Raw genomic sequence first — 18,174 nt, 5'->3', positions numbered from 1 at the left:
AGACTCTTTATTCTTACAGCCAACAACAGAACAATTACGAAGCTGAGTCATTCTTCTTACTGTAGCTTATCACTGTAGCTGCTCCAGCACAGAAAACAATGGTGGCCTGTGTGCAGCTCACTCAAGGGAGCATCTATGTTAATAGGGCAGAGTCCCTGGGTGGGGCCTGTTCCAATGTGACGTCATGTTAGGGCGAAAATCTAAACGGCTCATTTTGAGGCACTGTTCATGAGTGGGTGGATTTTTACCATTGTAGGGTGCTTGTGTACACACTCTGCCAATACAGATTTATGTTCAAACACCATTTAAAAGTGAATTTTGCATAATAGATCTCCTTTAAGCCTATAGATAAAAGAATTATTAAGGATATACAAATGAATGCACAATTTTGCATCCTGTGGTTTCTGGGTAAAAAATTTAAGAGATAAACGACAACCCCAATTCTGAAAAAGTTGGGACAGTATGGAAAATGCAAAAAAAACAAACAAAAAGATTAATTTGAGAATTCAATTCACCCTGTACTATATTGAAAACACATTATTAACACATTATTTTATGTTTTACTTTGTGACTGTTTACCACTGTGTAACATCAGCTTTTCTTTTAATAACACTTATTAAGCGTTTGAGCGACACCACTGGGTTAAGTGAAGCGATCGGAATTTTCCCCCATTCATCCATTATGCATTTCTTCAGCTGTGCAACAGAACGGGGCCTTCATCGCCTGAATACACCCTCATACCATGACAGACACTGGCTTTTGGACCTGACGCTGATAACAGCTTGGATGATTCTTTTCCTCTTTGGCCCGGTGAACATGGCAGCTGTTTTGTCCAAAAATTATTTGAAATTTTGACTCGTTGGACCACAAAACACGATTCCACTGTGTTACTGTCCATCTCAGATGAGACCAAGTCGGCTGTGCTTCTGGACAGTGTTGATGTGTGGCTTCTGCTTTGCATAGTAAAGCATTAACTTGCATCTGTGGATGCAGCGGCGGATGGTGTTGACTAACAAAGGCTTACCAAAGTATTCTCGAGTCCCTGTCAGGATATCCTTTACAGACTCATGATGATTTTTAAGACAGTGACATCTGAGGGATCGGAGATCACACGCATTCAGAATTGGTTTTCGGCCTTGCCCTTTACGCACTGAGATTTGACCGGATTCCTTGAATCTTTTAATTATATTGGGCACTGTAGAAGGTGAAATGCCCGAAATCCTATCGATTTGCCTTTGGGGAATGTTGTTCTCAAAGTGTTGGATTATTTGCTGATGCATCTGTTTGCAGATTGGTGAGCCCCATCCTTTGCTCTTGAAGGACTAGGCCATTTTTGGAGGCTCCTTATATACTATGATTAGACGATTATCTCACCTGTTTCTCATCACCTTCTTATTTCAACTTGTCACGTTTTTTGTTTAAATATAAGTCAAAGTATATTTATAAATAACTCCTCTTTGCTTTTATTTGCATTTTCCATGTGTCCCAACTTTTTCGGAATTGGTTTTGTAAAATGTGAATCTTGAATATTTATATCACATTCAAAGGGAAATATATTTTGTTACTTTTGATAATGAAGCAATATCTGTAAAACCTAACACACTAAATAACTTTTGTGGTGCCTGGGAAAACCTGCTGGGAGTCGCTACACCTAAAATTCTGGAAAACTGACAACAATGAAAAATAGGGTTTTGACCAAATGATTTTTGACTACAGTATACTTATACCTGTACTTTAAGAAAAATATAAATACAATATATTTAATCAAAACACCAAGGAAAAGTTTCATTTTACCAAATCAACGTGGAAATTATGTTATTGTTATGTTTAAGTCCCCATGAATTGCCTTGAAATCAACAGTGCTATTCAATGTGGAAATGCTATGGAATCTTTATATGATTTTCTCTCTTTTCACATTTTGGGGGTAACCAGATTTTAAAATACTATAACTTTAATTGTGATTTAGATATGTACAATGGAAAAATGTGTTTCAGTTTGGAAATGGTTCACCATGTAAAGGGTTGTTCCAGGTTGCCATAATTGTCTTTGTTTGTCTTTTTAATTTTGTGCTAAAGGTATGCTTTTTAATTAGATCCATCCCATTATGTAAAGTTTAAACAAAATGTTAGTGTTAAATATAGTGTTAAAAGTGTTGACTGGCCTTTTGGAAGTTTACATAAATATTTGGTAGTTTAAAGACTTGTGTTGGAAAAATAAATCATTGCAACTGCTGTGTGTATGCATAATTAAGGCTAATTGAGATGAATAAATAGGATAGATTTGCTAGATTAAATCTGCAGGCTAAGAAATTCACTGCAAACAATGTATAGCATTTTGTGTAAAACAGTGTGATGTTGCCAAAGAGAGCGATGATCTACAAACTTCCTTCCTTATATTCCCTCTGCGATTTCGGTAACTTTATCACTACCTGATCCTTTCACACTGAGGAAAAGGATTACTTTGGTTCCCTTTTTGCTTGTTCTTCTCCCCTTTCCCCTTTCCCCTGTCCACTCTATACAATCCACTCAGGGTCCTTAACGCTTTCACTTCATATCACAATGGCACATCATCACTGACTGTGTTGTTAGTTTTCCTTAGCTTTACTCCAGACAGTCTTGTGAACCATTTTGAAGTCATTTGAAGTCATTTCATGTTCATAACCCTACACTAGCACATCAGCTTTGTGAGATCATGCTCTTATTGTGCACTTCCCAGAAAAGAGCTTGGATGAAATTAAGAAAGGGATGTTCTAGAAATATAGATATGTTCAAGATAAAGGAAAACTGTTGATGCTTATTCCTTTAGCTGTTCCTCTCCAATTTTGCCAACCCTCACTCTGACTAAACCCCTCCCACAATGACTCCGGTTATTCTTTCAGAATTTCTATCAGTGACCAATGAGGAGGTCCTCAAAATGGTATGTCTTATGCATATTGTTATTGTGTGGCATCATGATTATCCCTGTGCATGTTTTCACATCCAGTCACCTTTCACCCACTTATCCTTTCATCATTAAAATCTAACCAAATGACCATAGTTTATGTTATCTCTTATACTGTGGATTTAAGTAATAAACTCAAAAAAGATGATGTGCACTTGGTTCAGCTTTACCATTTGTTGAGCTTTCTTTGCATACTTTGGGATTCCTTGTCATGTTACAGCTTACAATACTATATTATAGAAGTCCAGTTCTGTCTGAGCATGTTGATATTTTGTTGAGTTCAGAGAATTCGTTTATGAAACATAACTAGCTATGACGACATTGCCACCTGCACCTTGGTAGTTTTGGAAGGTTTTGTTATTTTTACCTCTTACGTAGCCTCTAGTTGTTAAATTCAATATGGAAACAGCAATGTCCTGATAATGTAGTGGCAGAATGTAACATACTATGCATAAAAACTTACCTTACATTATACCATGGTCTGTCAAAAGACTCAATTCTGATTTGCTGGAAGGTGTGCTTTCAAACTGTTCTAAATTAATGCACTGCCCATAAACACTTATAACCATAGTAACATATACACTGGGGGAATAAAAGTATAGAAAACGTCAACATTTTTTTCAGTAAATATATTTTCATTGAGGCTATTCACATGAAATTTTCACCAGACATCAGTATTAACTCAAGAAATCCGGAAATATAAAGAATTTACAACATTAAAGTCAACAAAAAAGTATTGAACACGCTAAGAAAAAGCAGTTCTCCAAGGCAAGGTAAGGCAAGGAACCAGCTGAAATCTGTAAGTAATTATACCCCCTATCTGTGCAAATTAATATCAGCTGGGTTAGTAAATTGATGGTCAATAAAAAGGCTTTTCGTTACCAAGGTGTCACACAAGAAACATCTCATGATGGGTAAAAGAAAAGAGCTCTTCCAAGACCTTCGCAACCTTATTGCTGCAAAATATATTGATGGAATCGGATACAGACGTATTTCAAAACTTCTGAATCCTTAAAACACTACACCAACAGTGAAGTTTGGAGGTGGAAACATCATGGTGTGGGGCTGTTTTTCATCACATGGTACTGGCAGACTTCATATAATTGAAGGAACGATGAATGGAGACCTTTACCAGGAGATTCTTGAGAAGAATCTGCTGCCATCCACGAGGATGATGAAGATGAGATGTGGATGGACCTTCCAGCAGGACAATGATCCAAAGCATACAGCAAAGGAAACTCTCAATTGGTTTCAGAGAAAAAAAATTGAGGCGTTAGAATGGCCCAGTCAATCACCTGACTTGAATCCAATTAAACAAGATTTAAAGACAATATGTTTAGAAAAATGGGCCAAAATCACACCTGAATATTGCGGCCCATTAATTTCTTCATACAGGAAGCGTCTTGAAGCTGTTACTACAAAAAAAGGCTTCTCCATTAAGTATTAAATAAATTTCAGTTAGCGTGTTCAATACTTTTTTCCTGTGTCATTCCACTTTATTACACATAACTTCATTTATGGACTTTAATATTTGGATTTCTTTATATGTGTGAATTTCTTGCATTAATACCAAAGTCTGTTTCATGTGAATAGACACGTTGGAAATATATTTACTGAAAAAAATGTTGACGAGTTCAAAACTTATTTCCCCAATTCTACAGTAGTTAAACTCACAGCTTCACTGTGCATTCACAGCTAGATTCGTTGTGCATTAAAATCGTGTAGTGCACACCTAGCCGTGGATTATCCCTTACATACTACCCAGTCAGAAGTGATGATGTGGTTCTCAACTGGCTTCAGAGCAGCTGAGAAAACACATTATGATTTAGACTTAATCAGCCATTATGGTTGTTATCTCTCACAAAACACTACGCTAGCAGACTTTAACTTATTGTTGAGAGATATGCATCTGATATACAGTACATCTGATGTAGAGCTGGAATGTATTTACGTGTGCTTGAGTTTATGCGAGAATATTATATAAATGTGACTGTTTGTGTTATGCTTTTTCAGTAATCAGTGAGGAGAATCACTAGGGAACAGGAGCATGAGCAGGATGTGTGATACACATTCATCATTGTGGTGCATTAAATATGAAATGGGTCCCATTCCTGAGGTGTGGACCCCATTAATTTTTATCCTGGTTACCGTTCTGCACTTGTTTGTGTCTGTTTAGTAGAACATAATGTGATGCAGTGCCTTACAACAATGAAGTTAGTGATTTTTAAGTGAAGATACTTTTGTAAATTTGTCCTTATATTTCATCAACTGTGAATTAATTAATATTCCCTTCTCTGAGGCAGCCAAGGTTCTAAAAAAAGTGGAATGTTATATCTGACCAATCAGGGCAGGGAAATCTCTTACTGGCTGACAAACATGCCCATAAATTCAGAAAAATTGCCTCTTACACTAGTACTCCGGTATATTGATCTAGGCTTGTGTTTTGGATGTGTCTTTGGTGGGAACACTAAAGGGAGTGGCTGCATTTTATGGGATTTTGAGTTTCAAAACCTTTAGCTTCAGCTAACGTCCATCAAAATCCCAAACTGTGTCCAAAACAGCTTCCTTGATGTTTCATAAGTCAGTAATTTAGAAGGCCCTTAAAAAGCTACAAAGGTTTTTTTTTATTCTGTGAATACACATATTGTGTCCTTTAAGATATAAAGTCAATTACAAATAATTATTAGCTCATAAGCAGCTCAAAAAGGCAACATTTAATGCAAACATTGAATTTGGATATGATTCAGTGCCTTCCTACCTTCTGACTATACCTTTTAACCACTCCATTAATGCCCATTTTAACTGGTTTACTCTCTGAATGACTAAAATGTTTATTATAGTTTAAGTCTATACTTACCACTGTCCTACAACCACATGGCATTTTATGAGGAATGAGCAAAAAAAATTTAAATGCCTAATTAATCCACAAGACCATGGTGTTTTCATAAATAGGTTAATTTTCTGTGTGTATTGTACCCATCTCAATGTGTGTGTGTGTTCATTGACACTTGTGTTTGTGTTGTTGTTGATAGTTTGTTCTGTCCTTTCTGTCTTCCTGCATTTGTCTGTTCATTGTCATCTTCGAAGTCGACGTGTGCCAACATCACCAACAAGACCCCACAGATCCACAGATTTCCTTACAGACTATTAACCCTGGATCCTGCAGCCTCTTCTCCTCCTCACACCCACACACTCATACAGACCCGGACAACTCATTACACACCCCCTGGATGTAACTTATCTAGGTGCACATGTTTACTTAAAGACATCCATGTCCTTTAAGCAATCTTGAATCAGGTAGAAGGCAGTAATAGTAATGATATCTGACAGTGTTAATTGTACAGTGTGATATATTGTCTTATAGTTATCAGTGGCATTAACAGCACAAACTATACAGATTATATTTAAAAATGAAGCAGATGATATAACTTTCAGCACATTAGACACAGATGGATATATTCTCTGAATAATATAAAAGCACATGTATGCTAGATGACACTGGCCTATCTCTGTTGTCTTTAGTACATTTTATCCTTGCTGGCTTTTGCCCCCTGCTGCCTCACTTCCTTCTCTCTCAAGATCAACCTGCATGCAGCATACAACAAACAAAAGCCCCCCTGCTAATCACTGGCTCACTCATTCATTCACTTCCCTGAGAAACCTGCTTCTCACACTAGAATCTAGCCATTTTCCAGGTTATTTTGTTTAGAGCTTGGCTTATAACTAGCAATATAGGGAAAGGAATTAGGAATTTGATTCAAAGATCTTGTTTAATTTAAGCATCTTGTTAATTATAAGTTTTATATGTGCATGTCTGATATATTTATTCATTTTGTTCAGATATGTTTCCCAAACTTGAAGCTTATTTGCCTTGATTACATTTTTGAGTTTACTGATGTCAAATAAGTGATTGGTTTTTTGGGAAACAAACTAATCTAAACAATATTAACTTTATATATGCAATAAGCAACAAGGTATTTTTTTTCCTTACTTCATTGTTTGCCATCTTTTTTTTTTATTTGTGCAACTTACATCCATTAACCCTTTGACTTCTCAACTAATGCCTGTAAACCAGTAATAACCTGGGTGCCTCAAAATAATGGTGACTATAAGTTAAAGGAATACATGTTTTTAAACCTATTTATTATCTAATGCATTTGTATCATTTGTGACATTACTAAGGACAAACATTTTGACACATTTACCTGCACTTAGAAAAGGAGGTAAAACCTGTTTTCTTCAAAATTCACTTCAAAATGAATTTAAAAAAACAACAACAAAAAAAACAAAACAAAACAAAACAAAAAAAACACTGTCAAAAAGCGTTTAAAATGCTGATGATTCATTCACCCTGGTTGGGATGCCAGTCCATTGCAGGGCACCATACACACACATATTCACATCTAGAGGCAATTTAGTGTAGCTCCTAATGTCAACCATCCTGCACGTTTTTGGACAGTAAGAGGAAACCTTTGTGGTTAATATGCAATGTGGATAATATGCAAAACTCCATACAGACAGTAACTTGAACCTTGAAAGGATTGAACCTGAGACCTTAGAGCTGTGAGCTGGCAATACTACATGCTGCACTGCCATACCATTCAAATACTGATTATGTAACGTGAATTCAAAACTACAACCATCACACTGAAAATGTAGCCCCATCTTTGACAAGATGAATGATTTAAATTTAGGGCTTAATTTACAAATACCTCAGAAAAGTTCCTATAAAATACAACTGCCCAACATCTACCCTTAGTATTATAAGTTTTGATCTGACAGGTTTTCTGTACTTTTCCCAGTATAGGTAAACCGATCAAAATCTGTTTGTGGTAATTGATCACACTCTAGGCATGTAGTAGATAGAGGTTAAGTTGGGAAACTGATTGTATTCCTTTAAAAAGTTCCAAACTGTACCTTTGTTTGTCACTTAGGTGATACCCTTAAGTGGTCCCTTTAGTATGTATCAATATTCAGCATCCAGTATGATCTAGTATTATTCAGTAATCAGCATCAATATTTAAAACTGATTTAAGGTTTAATTAGACCTAAAACACCCTACATACATTAACATTCACTGAAGATACAAAATACCACTAGTGACAAGCAAGAGTAGAGTGGAATACTTTTTTCTCTAAGTTCTATAAGACAAAAATGTCACTTAATAGAGTTTTGTAGGTTATTTGAGTGCTTTCTTTTTGCCCACCATTTGTTTCTCCTTCTCGCTGTACATGTTCTTCTCTTTTACTCAGCCGTCCGAGCAAAGGCAGCCCTTCTCATGGAGAGAGCCCTCATCCTTCGTTTGACTCGTAGAACCCATCCTTCTTCTCCCTCTCTCTACTGCCTTTCCTCTGATCATGAGGACGCTGATGGGTGGACATGAAGGCCAGATAGATCCATATATATCTATCTGCTATGAAGAATTATTTACACTACATATTGTTAATGTATGATTTGACGCAGAGGAGACATAGAGAGATATTAGCAGGGATTACAGAAGTATGGAGGAACCTCTCTATTTTCAAGATGAATGCCCAGTGTGGACTTGTATCATAGTGTTAAGTTGACTACAGTGTTACTTATAATGAAGGTGCTGTGCAGTGTTTCTATGTTTACACAGTAGATAATGTCAATGTGTTCTGTATTGAGCTGTCACTAAAGAACTGCCTGCAAACAGTTTGCCTTGTTTGTCATATTACAAGTATGGGTTACTGTACACATGCTTTCAGCCTCCATCTGAGGCCGAGCTAAATATTCAGTGGTGCTGAATGTTTATTTATTATCAACCACATAAGTGTAATAATACAGTGTGCAGGAGCTTTTGAAACGTGAAGCTCTGCTGTATTAGCAGTAATATATCACTTGAAAATACTAATGATGCTAATAATGAATGAAAGCTAGTAGGAGTTAATTAATATTATGCAATGAAATCATGGCACTGGATTTCCTCTAGCCTTTTTTTCTTGTTAGCCATTATTTTTTGGTGAATAGTTCACATATATATTGGAATATGTATTGTGCAATATGTCTGATGGAGTATGTTGTCCAAATTATAAGAGAATTATACTGCCTTGCTTTAATTTAATGAAACTTGAGTGGAACAATTTCTGGAACAGGGTTTTGGATGGGAATTTGATTTAATCAGAATAAATGAAAGAAAAATATCAAGACAACCCTTACATGAATGTGAGAATAAATATGATATTTCACACTATTTTTCAGTGTTCTACACAGATTCGTATTGTGTTGGTGTATTTTTGTGATGTATCTCTGGGAATTCCTTCAGTTACTTTGTGTACACATGTACAATAATTAGGTAGCTAATAACAAAGTGAAAGAAGTGACTGTGAACAACTGGGAAATGTGTGTATATATTATGAGTCATTCTATTTAAATGAATGTGAATGTGTTTGTGTGTTTGTGTGTTTGTATGGCCTCCTGTATCTTATTACCATTGGTCCAACCTGAGAAACTGGCCAGTTATTTTGTGTTTTCATTAAACTGTGGAAGATGTTAACATGCGTACGTCTGTTCAGTTAATGCAAGACAATTCTTATAGCAATGTAGGGATCAGCTGAAGCATTTCTTCATTCAATCATCTTCAGTAACTGGTCAGGGTTGCGGTGAATTTGGACCCTACAGTATGCATGATTGCAGGGCATCATTCATTCAGATTCACACCTAGTGAAAATGGACCACCATGCCACCCTGAACCTATTTACTAACATGAGCTAATTTTATATAAGAAAAGCTTTATGTTCTATTGGAGTTTGTATTATGTGCATTTCTGCCATTTGGGGGCGCTCCAGAGTGACAGCGTCTCTGCAAGATTTAAGGTTCGAAAGCAGTTCACTGCGTAGCAACAGCTCATGGGAGGTTTATCTGTTCAAATCAGAGGAACAGGAACTCCCAAGTCAGTAATTAACTGTCTCACCAGCAAATGCAGAGCATATCTACTCTCGTTAAACTACACATCTTACTTTCAGCTTTGAAACCAGTAAAGAAAAACCTTTATAAATGTTCCTGACTGTTTTGCTAATTATGTCAGTTGTCAAATAATCAAATGTCTATGTCAAATAATCTTTTCTGACTTCCTTTAAACTGTGAATAAGCCCAAACTGGAAGAACAGCATACAATATAGGTTCTTTACCCCAAACCAACACTCCTGTATTTGTTTCATGTCTCCAGTCACTTGAAACCCAGAAAATACACCCTACATCTGGTTCCAATGACATACTTGCACAATGAGGCACAGTTCTGTGCAAGATTAGCGAAATATGTTTCACCCCATACGTTTTAGGGAGAAGGGGATTCTGGAGTCTAAAGAAGATCTCTTTAACATGCATTCAACTAAAACAGAGGACAATTAAATTAATCAAACTCTGTGTGCTGTTTCTGTATTTATGTGAAGTGTGTCAGATTCATTGTGTGCACATTAGATGTTAGTGACACTTATCACTAGTGAGGGGAAGAAATTCAAAAGCAATGCAACAAAGAAAAGTCAAAGCAAAGGTCCAAATCAAATGCCAGAGTTTTCACTTCACTGCGTTATGTAACTTTCACTCAAAATGATCCACATACATTGATTTTTCTGCTTTCTCATAATACCCATTAGACACCAATTGTTGTAATATCAATATTTTATGACTAGGACAATGTATAATGACAAACCTTTATTATTTTAAAATTTTATACCTAAGGTTACTTTTGGAAATTGTATTAAGAAGTGATCCTCTACAAATAGGCTCCTGTAAGTCTTTGTCATGTTGATGCTCCAAGTTTCTTGTATTTTGCATTATAATGGAGGTCATCCCCTTAGTCGTTAAGCCCTCGTTCATGGACAAGCACATTCTTTTGTACTGTCTCTTTGGCACTGACCCTCACTGTGCGAAAGCCTTAATGGCTGCTCAAGACTTGGTCTTTTATTGGGTTAATTACTGTTTTATCTCATCATGCCTAATTTGACATGGAGGAACACGGTTATTGATTTAAACTCCATGAATCTGTGTATATGTACATAAGACTATAAGTACTATATAAATACTTGTCATCAAGTTAAACATTAAATGACTTACTACATGAGTAGATTTTTTTTTTTTTTTTTCACCAAAGTAAGTTGGGAGAAACAAATAGCCTTCTCATTGGCTACAGTACATTTAGACGGCACTCTACAGTTTGAGCTGAGAAAAGAAAGCAAACATGTTCAATTCTTCACTGATTCCTGGCAACAACAGACAGGAGTTATTCAGTCTGGGGCCCAAGTGAGCAAAGATCAGTCTCCTCCCTACAGAACAGCACTATTTGTGATTACAAGCTGTAGCCTATGAAACTACATCATATTTAGATTCTTTAAAATATCTACACACAAAACAAAAGTTCATATGACTACATGGCATTGTTCACACGTTTTTGATAACTTCCTGTTGCATCTAAGTTATAGATAAGAGTGCATTTTCATATAAGATGCACCCATGCTACTCAGAGTATAAAAACAGTTAAACAGTTACACAGCCATCTTTCCTCTGAACATGGTGAAAAGGCAATGTTTTGTATTCAGTTGTTACACTGTTACTCACTTTGAATGTTAAACATAATTAATCATATATTTAATTTTATTTAAATATATTTACATTCCTACATATTTCTCGCAACTGCAAGAAATGCATGGTTCTCAATGTGGGGTACAGGGACCAACAGGAGTCCATAAGACATAGCCATAGGGTCCATAATTTTTTATTTTTTATTTATAAAAAAGATTTGTTACAGAACCCTGATGAAAAAACAAACAAACAATAAACTGTAATGGTACCTGTGGGTCTCTTCTGGTAATTTGCTGCCTTCTATTGGTGGCATGTTATATCTAGTGTATACCATTAAGGACCAGTAATGGTAATGGTTTTAATGGTTAACTGATGGTTTGTAACGGTATATGAAGTGGAAACCATTAGAATCGTTTATGGTTTCTACTGATTGTTTTTTTTTTCAGCAGGGAAGTGAAAATCACAACCTGGCATTCTCAGAGTTATTGTTTTTATTGTGTAGTTTATTACAGAGTGTTATTAACCTTATGAAATGCCTAATGACAATTTTAATGAAAAAAAAAATGTGTTCTGTGAATGAAATGTTCAGGAATTAAAAGCTCTACGGCTCCAATACAACTTATATTTTATTGTACACATTTAAATATTTAAATAAATCTTTTCTGAGGGGGTCCTTGTACTTATTTTACAGTTAAAAGGGCAGCAAAAAGTCTGAGAACTCCTAAATATAAATATAGAAATAACATCCTGCAGCGAAGGCTGCATTTCTGCTAACACCCTACACTGTCTAGACTCCAAACCGTATACTATCTTACTAACCAGTATGCCACAATGGTAGTTTACATGTTACCTCTTGTGACTGAGAAAGTAGTTGATAGTATTGTAGCATACTGTTTAGTAGTGTAGCGCGCGATGTTGGACGTAGCCAGCGGTTTTAAAATGCAGCGCTCGGATTGGTTGACGGCGTGCTCGCGCTCTGACAACGCAGGGCGTCCGTGGTTTGAATGTGAGAGGCGGCTCCTGTGAACTTCGAGTGTTTGACAACAGCAACAGGGCGCGTGAATGCTGTCGGTACTGCAGAGATGGAGAACCGTAGAGCACGCAGGCAGTCCGCACATTTGGATAAAAGGTGGGTGTAGATACCAGAGGGGGGTTTTTCTGAGACGCTTAGCAAAGAAAACACACATTTCTGTTAAGGCATGACCGCCACGAGCATTTTAAAAATGATAGTTCTCCAGAATCTTCCATCAGTGACTCTTAGAGGGTTTTATTACGCGAATGACATTTCAATTACATTTGTAAAATTATTGTGTGAAATAATATTAAAACGTTGAAAGCTACCATTATTTGGCGGCTCTGTTACTCCACACATGCAGGCTGGATATGTGGCTCTAAACTATAAACTGAAAAAATGTTGCCTATGGCTAAACCTGCCATCTTTACATATTTCTATTCAATGTGTTACATGGTCTTTGGAGTTTATAATGTACTCTCTTTTGACCACGTAAAAGTCTTTTTATTTATTTTTTTTATTTTTTAAACAGTATACCTTAATTATACACATGATAAAATATATCCATGTAACAGCTACTCAGAGGACTACAATGATATACATATTTTATGTAATGTTTCTGTGTTACTGTTTTTGTATAATGTTTCTGTGCTGCTTTTTATTTTTACAATGACTTGTGCAAAAGCCTTGAAGAAAAAGTTCACCCTGAAACATTACATAAGTTTATATTAAGATGTTTTTGATGCGTTTAGTGTTTCTGGTGCAGATGTGTATGTTTGTGCAGTAATTTGTTTATTCCTGTGAGAAGTTAGAGGCTCTCTGGCATGCTGATGTGACTGGGGGACATTGTTATCATTAGTGCAGTTATAGTGATGTTTAATAGGAAATTTTCAACAATTTCACAAGTGTAAGAGACAGGTTTCACTATTAGCTTCTAAAAATAAAAGCAAAACCTTATTTTCTGACTCACTATCTTTCAGTGACATTACTACCTGTTGTTATTATTATTATTATTATTATTATTATTATTAGTAGTAGTAGTAGTAGTAGTAGTAGTAATGCTAGTGTAGATGTCATCGAGACATCTAGAGCAAATCTTTGTGTATGCAGTGTAACTCATTTAATGGTAAAAAGTGCTACTTTGTTTACGTCTGATGCTGTGTGTGGTGATGGTGATTAGACTGAGAAAGAACTTGTAGTTGTGAGGACTGCCCCAAGTTGATGAATAGGACTTTCAAAATGAGGAGATGTTTTCGTTGGATTTTCCAGGTCAGAGATTGGGAATTACATGTTGCAACCTTAAGTCTAATGATGTGTTCATGGTGTCTTCTGGTAATTTGCAATTTCTAATAATGTCATTTCCCACCTCAGGAAAAAAATTGGTCGCATTCAGGAAAGCATGATTTTTGTTTGCTCTGTCAGGACTCAGAAAAGGCTACTTTAACCGCACTTTTACAGTTATAGACCTGAGTGGCTATTGGTTTTCGTGCTACTATAGTCAGTCCCCCAGGAGTTTACGATTGCAGAAATTAATGTGAAAAAGCTGCAGAGAAATCAATTATTTTTGGCTGCAACAATCACAGAAAACTCTGCAAAATCCTGTATGGCCTGTATAGTGAACTTCAAACATTCATGCAACATTTTGGACAGACAATAGCAGACAATAGTGAGTAGCATTAGCAACAAGCTAGTCAGTGGACAATAGTGAGTAGCTTAGCAACAACCTAGCTGGCTAAAATTTGCGATAACTCTAATGTTGATGATTACTTTCTAAATACAGAGATTAGTAGGGTTAATGTTATAGATTTAATCAAGTACCGTGTCTCTATATTGATTCATCTAAAACCAATACTGCTATGAACTCTTTTAAATGTAGAGAATGGGGACTTTACACTGTTCACGGTGTGCGTCATGTTGATTTGACATCACTTCTTAAACAGGGAAGGAACTGGTAGTTGAGAAGTCTACACCAAGTTGACGAGTTGGAATTTCAAGTTGATTTGGATTTTACCAGTTGTAGGAGGTAACTTACATGTTGCAACTTCTCCTCGAGCACCGCATAACACAGCAAATCCTACTGGCGTCTCTATCAGGAGGTAGACGAATGGCATTGTGGCTAGGGCTAGGTGATAAAAACGGTATTGGTATTTATCGACGGGACATCTTTATCAGGAACGATAGAAAAAATATCCGATATAACGCACGATAAAATGTAAACAGACATGAAGTTTGGTTGCACGAACAACCCTCAAGCGTGTGCCATCCCTGGATCATAAACAGCCTATCATATGCCTTGATAAAGGAGTGTGCTACGAGTGACAAGTAAACAGCCAATAACAAATTGTGTATCTGTGGGGTTCGGTTGCGCTATCACCACGTGACATCAGAACACACAAACACATGCGGAAATGAGTTCAGAACCTGCCGAGGAGATTGTGAATAAAAAAGGACGTGTCGGCTCACCAGTGTGGCAGTTTTTTTCGTTTCTTTTCGTCTGACCAACATCAGAACACCGTTGTGTATAAGCTTTGCCTAAAACCCCCCAAAAAACAACGTCCTGGCCAAGTACAGAGAAACAAGCTGCGAGAGACTTGTAGGGCGCATGCGCAGTGCTCCGCACATGTACAGTGCGTGTGACTCTGAACAGCGGGCGATGAAGAAAGGTGATATTTTGCCGCTTTTTTTGCTCCTAATTGTGGGTGATGTAGGAAACCTGAAAATAGACTAAAAAAAGTTTAAATCAAACTCTAGTTTAGAATTACATTACAAAGTAAATCTGTAAATCTGGAGGCTACTGAATATCACACGTTAATTATAAAGATTAATGTATGCGGTTGTTCAGGGGAGATGTATCTAACTGCACACCCTCAGCGCCAGCAGTTTCAGCACAGCAGCACCAGGCCGGCAGTCACCGGGTGGAAGTGACTATATCGGCTTAATAGAGTCACACACATACACTTTCAGAGCGTAATTTTCTTTTATTATATGTAAGAGAAGATACAGATGTAAAATCAAAGTGTGCTTCTAATGCAATGTGTAGAGCATACTGAAAAACAACAAGAAAATTCAAGAAAAATTGTAAATGCATAGTTAAAAAAAAGGTACTATGCAAACATGTCTTTACAGTATCATGTCAGGTTAAGCATGTTCCATTCTCTTCCAGGAGCTACAGAGCTCCTGTATTTATCTGGTAGATATAGAGCAAGAATGATGGTATTGCCAGTGTTTTGGGTGCCAATTGAATAAATATAAAAGCTTGTGTCCTTGTGCTTTATTTTAACAATTACTTAAAAAACACACCAATCATAGATTTATTTTATATCAAAACACGAGTTGCCTCACCATCAATATGAAGACTCCACGGTCCACACAGCCAATCTGAATCTGCGCATGTGTAATGTTAACTCGCTTACTATCAAACACGGCTAATTTTATTATTTACACACAGTGGTTAGCGTAACGTTAGTACAAAGACATGTACAGATTCAGTATTTAACAGATAAAACACTTCATGTATACATTAATTGTTCACCACATAATGACAGATGTAAAAAAAAAAAAAAACAACAACAAAAAAAACACACACCGTGCTCTCTGCCATGCTTGTTCTGTTGTCAATAACTCCGCCCACACCTGCGCCCGGAGAATGTCGGCCTGATACTGCTGTCCTGAAGATGCTGGCGCTGCGGGTCTGAGGCTAGATACTATATTACTAGCCAAAACATTACCAAGCAAATGTAATGTTATACAGCTTCAATTGATAAAATCAATTAAAGAAATTAAGTAAGCTGTTCATTAGATATTGTTTCTTTGTGTGTGTGTGTGTGTGTGCTGCTAAATTCATAAAACAGCTAATATCCTGCAACCAATTTTACATTTGTTTGGATTCAGACTTTTTTTATGTGGTTATTGGCATTTTATGAACTTTTTTAAAAAACTAAAGTAATAAATTATTAACTTTCCATCACATTGGTCATTTGGCTGAGCTGAGCAGTTCCTTAAGGTTACCCCGTTACCTCATGGTTACTTATTGATTCATTAACCTGCTGGTCCCACATTATACCCACATTTTGCAGGTGGTTGGGTGTTGATGTCAAAACCTTCTTGGACAACGGTCCCATCTATTTTCACAATTCTTTCAGCAGTAAATAACAACAAAAGATTGAGAATATGAGAAAGTTGTACCAGTATAATGATAAATTATGACACTTTTCTCAGATATCTTGGGTATTGTTACTACTTTTATAACAGTAACTGATAAAATTATTACCCATGATAGATCTTTGTCTTATTTTCTGTGATTTATTGTTGTAACAGTTCATTACAAGTATCTTTTTTTTTAAAATTAATTTTTGCTGGAGCACCATTAGGGATATATACAGTACAAGACACAGCTAATGAAATTCTATAAAGTGAAGATGTCTATGTCTATAGAAATATCTAAGTATTAAAATAATGAATAACTGTTTTTACCAGAGGCCAAAAATGAGAATTTCCGCCTGTTTTGCGGTGCCCGTTTTCAGCATTGAAATTATTTGTGATGTCACACTCCACAGTAGTGGTAAATGGCTCATATGAAATTAGACACTTAGTCAGGGCTTTAAAAGGAACCCCAACTATGAAGACTTGTAGGCCTTAACACTAGAGATGCACCGATGTATCCACAGAAAATCAGTATCGGCCGATAAAGGCAATTTTTCACGCTATCGGCCGATAGTTTAAAAACATCCGATGATCAGGGCCGATTATATCCTATCAATCAAAAGAGGGCGAGAAAACACATCAGTTATATGCTGTGTGTAAAGATGATGTCTTTTGTGTGGAATGATGACAAAATTGGAGTGTATAAGTCCTGCACTGCTAAAATTTTATACCAGACGCTGCAGCAGTGAAGCAGTTGGCACCTCGTCCAGGGTGCACCCCGCCTTGTGCCCCATGCTCCCTGGGATAGGCTCCAGGTTCCCCGCGACCCAGTACGATAAGCGGTATAGAAAATGGATGGATGAATGGATGGTTACATGACCATGCTATAACAGTTAAAAAGAGCTCTTCAGTGGCTTTCAAATGACAGTAGCCCCACTCTGCTGCGATCTACAGTGACAGAGTAAGAGTCTTTTAACTGACTTTGGAGCTCTATTTCCAGTTAAAATGATCCCTCAGGTGCTGCTACGGAGCTCATTATGCTTCAATCAATCATTATCCCCAGTTCAGAGTCTTTGTTTATTTGATTGAATTTTTGTTTACAATATTAAACCTCCATTTTAGCATTTTTTTAAATTTAGCTTTATACAGACAACATTGTTTATTACATAGAAATAAAATGAGTATGTTTAGTCATAATAATCATCAAAATTTTGTTAACAATATTCTGAGAATCAAATTTCATTGTTAATCGTGAAGCCAATATTGTGATTTGAATCGAATTATGACCAGAGTGTATCATTACTCCCTTAGCAGTTTTGTAAGAAAATCAGCTGGTAGTTGGTTCCAGTTCTTCTGTTTCTGTAAAATTCAGGACAGACTTGATTGTTTTTATTAGAAATGTGCTCTCTTATTTAATATGGTCCATTACATAATAAACCACAGAAATGTTTTTGTAACATTACATAGTTCCCTTGGAATTAGTGATGAAATGCCTTCAGGTTAATAAGAATTCCAGTTTCCTAAATGCACTAGCACAG

General features: G+C 36.5%; 1 protein-coding gene across 2 annotated transcripts in view; it reads left to right on the top strand.

Annotated features, from left to right (window-relative positions):
* dnm1b (dynamin 1b) overlaps positions 1-8,253 on the top strand; it is a 45,672-nt gene extending 37,419 nt beyond the window's left edge. The window contains exon 22 of one of the 2 annotated variants that reach the window (XM_053610138.1): positions 8,193-8,253. In XM_053610138.1, coding sequence (XP_053466113.1) covers positions 8,193-8,253 — 61 coding nt within the window. Of the gene's footprint in view, positions 1-6,027; positions 6,105-8,192 lie in introns of those variants that run through there. The other variant, XM_053610139.1, reaches the window with a different exon arrangement.
* Positions 8,254-18,174: the final 9,921 nt, after the last annotated feature.

This window comes from Ictalurus furcatus, chromosome 22 (genome assembly GCF_023375685.1).
Source record: "Ictalurus furcatus strain D&B chromosome 22, Billie_1.0, whole genome shotgun sequence".
Classification (NCBI taxonomy): domain Eukaryota; kingdom Metazoa; phylum Chordata; class Actinopteri; order Siluriformes; family Ictaluridae; genus Ictalurus; species Ictalurus furcatus.
The sequence above is the reverse complement of the archived record's forward strand: the minus strand, read 5'-3'. Positions and strand labels throughout refer to the sequence as shown.